This window comes from Myotis brandtii, unplaced genomic scaffold (assembly GCF_000412655.1).
Source record: "Myotis brandtii unplaced genomic scaffold, ASM41265v1 scaffold28, whole genome shotgun sequence".
Taxonomy (NCBI): domain Eukaryota; kingdom Metazoa; phylum Chordata; class Mammalia; order Chiroptera; family Vespertilionidae; genus Myotis; species Myotis brandtii.
The window spans coordinates 2819632-2827303 of record NW_005360676.1 but is presented as its reverse complement, the minus strand read 5'-3'; the positions used below and the strand labels follow the sequence as shown (position 1 = coordinate 2827303).

Below are 7672 nucleotides of genomic sequence, written 5' to 3'. Positions count from 1 at the left end.
TTATTAAAGACTTATGGCAAAGAAACTGGGATACCAGCTAAAACCAAAACAAGCTTTTTAAACACTTTGATAATGATTCTTTACACATGGTCTTTACCCATATCTAAAAATTAATTTCATGAAACATGTATAATATTATAATAAAATATTATAAACAATATTATTGCCAGAATAGAAACTGAGAACTTGAAGAATGCATTCATACCTATAATAAATGCTTATAAAAATGTTGAAATTATTTATATAAAACAAAATATCAAATTGCCATATACCTAAATTAGAAAAATATGTATAATAAATGGTGCCATCAAATTTGTTCTCATAGTGGGTTTAGAAAAAGAAGGGTAAAGAATTAGTGTTTTACAACCACTCGCTTAGGTAAAAAATTTTTCATAAAGGTTTAATTTTATTTTATTATTATTTTTTTGCCAACACGTGCAAATATGGCTTAATGTGGAAAGAAAATAAAACATTTGAGATCTTAGAGTCAAAACATGTTCACCAGAAGAGGCTTTCAACCCTAGACGTTGCTGTTGCTGTTCTCTGTGCCTAAACCTTGCTATTCTGTGTAAAGAACTAATATTACAGTAATTGTTATGGCAGTAATGGACACTCTGTACTATGGTGTGTAAATGCACTGAGGTATTGTTGACGAGGAACTGTGAGCTTCAGGTGCGTTGTAAATTGAATCCAAATATTTGAATTGAGGATAGTATTATAGTTTTTTCTGTTGTTTTTTAAAATATATTTTTATTGATTTCAGAGAGGAAGGGAGAGGGAGCGATATAGAAACATCAATGATGAGAGAGAATCATTGATCAGCTGCCTCCTGCACACCACCTACTGAAGATTGAGCCTACAGTTGCTTTTTAAAGTTCTTGTCAGGCTTGTATTGTAACACTGATTATTCAGAAAATGAGTACAACCCAATGAATTTAAATATTATACCAATTGTGTGTAAACTACTAAAATGAAAGTTTCCCAAATGCTGAGCCAAAATTTGTACACACTAATTCAAATAAATTTCTTAACTTTTTAATGCAGTCATTATGCTAATTTTTTACAATGAAAGTACACATACGAATACTGACTATCCTATTTGTTCTATATAATTAAGATAAAACTTTTAGTCTAAACCTCACAATGTGTCATCCATTGAAGATCATGACCAAGCCAACACATTCCAAACATACTACTGAATGACAAATAATAAACATTGAAATTTAGTGAGTACTCATTAAGCTCTTTTCTTCCTTCTCCTATCCAACCAATGTTGATGGGGCTAAAAACCAGTGAAATGGCTAACAGAAGGGAGAAGAATGACTCATCCACAATGGATAAATTAAATCTTGAATGAGATGTCCAACATTAACTAGACACCTCTCATTATTCTCTATTTTTCATTTTGCCATTTTAGTATCAGAATGTTAGTAATTTTCATTGTTTAATATTATAGGATAATATTTTTTAAAATGCAATGGTAATTATTTATATTTTCAGCTTTTCTAAAACTAATCATGCTTTGTTGACAAAACCCAAAGTATTTTTTTTTAAATATATTTTATTGATCTTTTACAGAGAAGAAGGAAGAGGGACAGAGAGTTAGAAACATCGATGAGAGAGATCGATCAGCTGCCTCCTGCACGCCCCTTCTGGGGATGTGCCCGCAACCAAGGTACATGCCCTTGACCGGAATAGAACCTGGGACCCTTGAGTCCGCAGGCCGACGCTCTATCCACTGAGCCAAACCGGTTCGGCAAAACCCAAAGTATTTTTATTGTAACAACGCTATTCCCATCATGTTTAAATTTATGAGCCTATGCTGAAATACAGTTTTCATCATTAGAATTGTCTTTGGGTGTTACTTAAAATTCCACCTGGTCATGATAAAATAGGGTAATTTTTATAAAGGTGACACACTTAAATATTTGCCCAGCTATAAAATTTTCTATATAGGAAAATGAAATGAGTAAAATAGTATATATGCACGGTTTCTAAATCATTTTTAAAATTATTAGAAATAGAGCATCACCTTTATCAATAAATGTAAAATACTTTAATTTTTATCAAATTTATCTCACATTATCACTGCTAAATTGATAATTTAATATATAATTTGAGGAGTAAAGTGGATGTTTTTAGAAATTGCAAAAGTGTGAGACAAAACTACTTAAAAGAAAATAATGCATTTAACAATATAGAAATAAAGTTATTTAAGCTCTCCTGGAAATATTTTTCTAACACCATTTGAATTCTCATTTGCAATATCATTACAAACAGCATCACAAATATCATTCAAAGCACTGACCCAGAATGTTTCTTGTGTTGTTATTTTCAGAGAATGAAGTTATATTTGCCCATAATATAAAAATAAGTTAAAACAGTGGAAATAAAAATAAGTCAAACCAATGATTTGATATCAGTTAGACAAAACAACCACGAGTTGGAATATGGAAAACACACACATGTACAAATCTGCATACACACATTTACATATTGCAAATTAAGGTTTTGGTATTTTATATGTAAAGTTCATGCCTTTTCAGTGGGAAAACCTATAAATTCCTTTTCTTTCAGGTTTTTCAGAACAAACTATAATGGTTATTTTACAAACTATAATGTTAATAATTGGATTAACCATATGAATTGTGCAATTTAAGTGTATTTATTACATTGGTCCTTTCCACCTGGGGTATATAGAGCTATATTTCAAATATTAGTTATTTAAAGTGTACAGTAGAGATTTATTGTTTTACATTAAGAAATATTAGGGGTTTTTTTTCTTAATGTACATCCAAAGTATGCTAGTGAGCACCCATCAATACCCTGATAAACGAAAATCTTCATGATTCATCAGTTACATGTGGAAACATGAGAATATTATTTAGCTCAAAACTGAAATGTTCATGAAGTATAGATTGGGTTACCACAGTCTCAGACAAAAAGGTCTGTGTTCAGTTTCCTTCATTAACTATTTTCTCTCTTTTAGAATTCTGGATATTTGATGTTATGTCTACAGAGTTCTCATTTTACAGATGAATGAGTAATAGCATGTAATTTGAAGTACTCTTCTCAAAATCACACCTGAGAGTAATGAGAAATTCAAGGAGGATGAACTATGGCATTAGGTCCCTGGTGTTAGTCCTACCTCTGCTACCCACTGGCTGTGCTATGTAGCCAACTAATTTAAATTCTTTAAGACTTTGTTTCCTCATCCATAAAAGGAGATTAGCAAAAATTTATTTCATAGAGGTATATATTTTTCAAACGTATAAAAATAAGATGTCTTAATTGTGACCTATTATTTTTATAGTTGGTGCAGTGGTTCTCAACCAGGGGAGATTTTTGCCACTTAGAAGACATATGGCAAAAATGGAAATATTTTGTCTTATCACAACAAAAGGCCAGAGGTGGTGCAGCCATTTTGGTGTTTAGTGGGGAGAGATAAGGGGTGCTGCTGGGTAGTCTGCAATGCATGAGATAGCTCCCACACAGAGAACTGTTCAGCCTAATGTTAACAGGGGCGAGACTGAGAACTCTGGCTTACTTTAAAAGAAATAAGAATAAACTAAACCTCCTTTATTTCTGTGTTAGCCTGCAGCTAGCAAGTGTGTATTCTGTTTCATAGCCAACAACAGTGATTTTGTTTCAAAGTGAATTTTTACTGGTGTTTTAAGTTTTACTGATGATTGTTTTCCATGTCTATTATTATTATTATTATTATTATTATTTTAATATTGTATTCTGGTGTCTTGTAGCTTTGATAATCTCCCAGTTTAATGTTTAATAGTTACATCCTAAGAAATATGTTTCTGCCATAAACATTCACTATTTCTTCTTTAGCTGCTTGCCATTTGCTAAATCTCTCATAAGAAATCAAAACATAAAGAGAAAAAGAAACCAAATATATTATTTAAATAAACAATTATTCCCAATACTAATGCATATGGAGCTTACATGTCCATTTATTTAAATTCTATCATCTGATAATTAAGATGTCTTTGAGTTTTCAAAATTATTCAATTTTATATATAATGACTCTATGTCATTGCATCCATTTTCATAAACTTCTCAGACAATCTAAAATTAATACATTTACTAAATGCAAAAATATTCTACTTTTAGCATAACGTTCTATAAAATATTTATCTAAGAAATCTAACATGACAACTTTGTTTAAAAATGTTGAATTGTTCATGGTCATTTGTCTTATAATTAGTGTTACCACTTGCCAAACATACACAAATCATTATATTTTCCAAATACATACCCTTAAGGGGATAGAATTCCCTAATATCCTAAGAAATAACATTTTAAAACCATGGGCACTGGCCTTGAGCTCCACAAAATGTTGTTAGTTTTAAAATCTAAACATTTGTAACTTTCTTTTGGATACTTTCTTTTAAGCTTGTTGAGAAGAAACAGAATGGAAGTACCTTGGTTGAAAAGACTTTCTGATAGTGTATAATCTTCAGAATGCTCTAAGTGCCAGTAGAACCTAGACATTATTTGGCAAAGATATAAGGTTCTGGCACTTGGATTCCAGGTAAAAAATAAAATATTGGAAGTTTTATAAAAGCAATGTAGTGGTAACTAACTCCTAAAGATATCTGTTGTATATAATGATTGTACTGACTGAGTCATTTGAAGAGTTTAGTCTTCAATAGCTTAGCTGTGATTTTTAAAAAATGTATTTTATGCTAACTTCTTTTAGCAAAAAAAATTGGGCATGTTCATATTGTAGATCCATATTTTCAAAACTGTTCAATGAAATTGTACCCTTTCATATACATATTCATTGGTAAGCATGTGCAGATTTGTTTTTTTACCACTCTGCGCCACCAACATTATGATGTCTAAAAAGGGGCAAATAAATATAGTATCACTCCTCATTGTCAATAGTTTCTGGATGATAAAAAGATATTTGAGGTACATTTTTGGAGCCTGCCTTTGAGAATTGGACCCTGTATGTCTAAATCAAATTAGTTTCTGTAAAATACTTGCCTCCTTGCCAGCGTGAAATATTGAGGTGTGCTACAAACTGAATCAATACATACATCCAATGTGTGCTTTCTTCATGCAGGGATTTGAGACGGCTCGGAGTGACTCTTGTCGGTCACCAGAAGAAGATCATGAGCAGCCTTCAAGAAATGAAGGCGCAGCTGGCAAACGGGATGGTGCCATTGTAACTTCACTTGACTGTCATTTCATTGAATGAATGTTTCTGCACTTTGTAAACAAGCCCTGAGATTTATTTTAACAAAGAGGGGGGAAAGGAAAACTCAGTGATTTCTAAACCTTTTGGGAGCATTTCTTTCAGCCACAGAATTTGTAATCAGTGTTTTAGCTTCTTCTCAGTGTCGTCATTTTTTAAGAAACTAATATGACCTCCTTGGAATAACAACACAAGGTTAAACATGATCTTATCTTACAACAAAAAACCCTCCCCACCACTTCTACAAAATTTTGTACATGAAATATATAACTGTAAACAGCACCTTTCTAGACTGAATGAAGGCAGCACCTTTCAAAACTTCCAAGAATCTACTTGAAGGGCAAAGTTTTATAGTCATGTGTGGGCTAACACAAGCTGCAATTTACTGAAGTTTACTTCAAGTCTTAATTGTCTACATAAGTGTACTGAAGAGCAATATGGTTAGATAATTTCTTAATAGGTAACTTCTTTTGCGATTTTAAAGTGCTGTTACACAGCGTTAAGTTATAGAAACTAGTGTATAAACATGTTGCTTGATCAAGGACAAGTATAATACAGGGTGTATATTTATTTTTCTGTGTTATAGAATTTACTTTCAGCTGCTCTTCTAGAAACTCAATGGTAATAGATGTGTATATACTGTATCATTTGCTGTATACCCAGGAATCAATTTAAGTTGGAGTTTTGTGTATATGTGCTTGCACCTGTGTGCATTACCATTCTGCTTGCATTTTTAATAGTTTTAATTTTAGCAGCATACAGGAACAAGTGTTCCAGAGTGGAATATGAACAGGAGAAATAGGGAAGCAGTGAAACAAAATTTAACACAAGCTTGTGTCTTTTTTCCTCTCGTGTTCCCAAAAGCTACTGAGTCTCTTTATTCACTAACAGGAAATGTCTGTAAGATTAAATCCCCTTTGGCTTTTTAAAAACACTTTTTGATATCTGTGACAATACAGTTCTTCTAGCCATTAATCTTGCACCCCTGTAAGAAATTTCACCTTTCTGAGTCCCAGAAAATATCTTGTCAAGCAACGGTGACACCGAAGGGCACATTTTCAGAAGGATGAAGGATTTAACTGTGCAGACTTCTGTTAATGTTGTTAAATCCAGGCACATAGCACTAAGCATTACCCCTAAGTGTTAATCCCTTGTAACCATTTTCCTTGTAGCTCAGCTCTAGAAATTTTGATAACTAAGGCAGCAATGAAATGATGACAAATGTATCTACTTCCTTCATAATTTTCTCTATTTCAAGACTTGGCATGTTTTATTTGTTGATGGTTGTCTATTCATTTGGAAATTTAATCTTCTATTTAGTTATGTCAAGTTGAATTTATTTTGATGAACCAATTTAAAGTTTTATTTAATTGGCCTTATTAAGCAATATAAGATATACCCTATGTATACTCTATATACCATACTTGATGAAGACTGATACTGACATTTGTGGTACCAATTTTAAAGTTTATTAGAGTATGAACAAAACTGAGATTCTTACTAAAATAATGAAATTTTTGTATTACTACACTTTATAGAAATCATGGAATGACATGTGATTCAAGGAGAACGGCATTTAAACAAAATAGAGCCTACTTGTGGTTATCAAAAGGTATAAGGAATAGGCTGGATTAGTGAAATCCATAGGAAATATACCTGCATTATACTAATGGCACCTCCTTTCTCTTTCCCAAGCACCTATTTTAGTTGAATGTTAGCACATGAAATAGTATACTTTTGAGAAATAACTTCTTTCTACCATGCCCACCTTTTAGTTAAGTAGTAATGTAGCATTTTGCTAAAGAACAAGGTCAAAAATAAGGAAAAGAAAAAGTTCTAAACAATTTTCAAAGGACATATTGATTTCTTTCTAATTATGAATATAATTGCTTATTAGGTCTATAGTATACTATGGCTCCAAACAATCTATGCTTCAAATATACTCTGGTTCAGTGAAATTTTGAGAGAAAGTAGAGAGAGGTGGAATTAGCAAGTTAGTAGGCATTGCCATTATTAAAGATGCATTTGTTCATTTCAATAAACATAAAATTAGCTAAACGAATTCCTTTTGTACAAAATAATTGGAGATTGTGTTGCACTGTATTAAATTTTGTAAAACAACAACCAAATCTAAGTGATAAAGTAACAATTGAACAACTTCAAAGTAAGAAGAGAGTTATTGATTTTTTAAAATATATTTTTATTGATTTTTAGAGAGAAAGGAAGGGAGAGAGAGAGAAAGAGAGAGAGAGAGAGAGAGAGAGAGAGAGAGAGAGAGAGAGAGAGACATTGATGTGAGAACTAAACATTGATCAGCTGCCTCTTGCATGCCTCCTACCCAGGATCCAACCACAACCCAGCATGTGCCTTGACTGGGAATCCAACTGGCAACCTTTCTATTCACTGGATGATGCCAAACCAACTGAGCCACACAGGCCAGGCCAAAAGTTATTGATT

At 32.3% G+C, this 7672-nt stretch overlaps 1 protein-coding gene across 6 annotated transcripts in view; it reads left to right on the top strand.

Moving 5' to 3' along the window:
- EPHA5 (EPH receptor A5) overlaps positions 1-5441 on the top strand; it is a 305704-nt gene extending 300263 nt beyond the window's left edge. For all 6 annotated transcript variants that reach the window (XM_014541800.1, XM_014541799.1, XM_014541798.1 and 3 more), the window contains one exon: positions 5084-5441. In XM_014541800.1, the coding sequence (XP_014397286.1) occupies positions 5084-5189 (106 nt within the window). In that variant the 3' untranslated portion in view covers positions 5190-5441. The remainder of the gene's footprint in view (positions 1-5083) is intronic.
- Positions 5442-7672: the final 2231 nt, after the last annotated feature.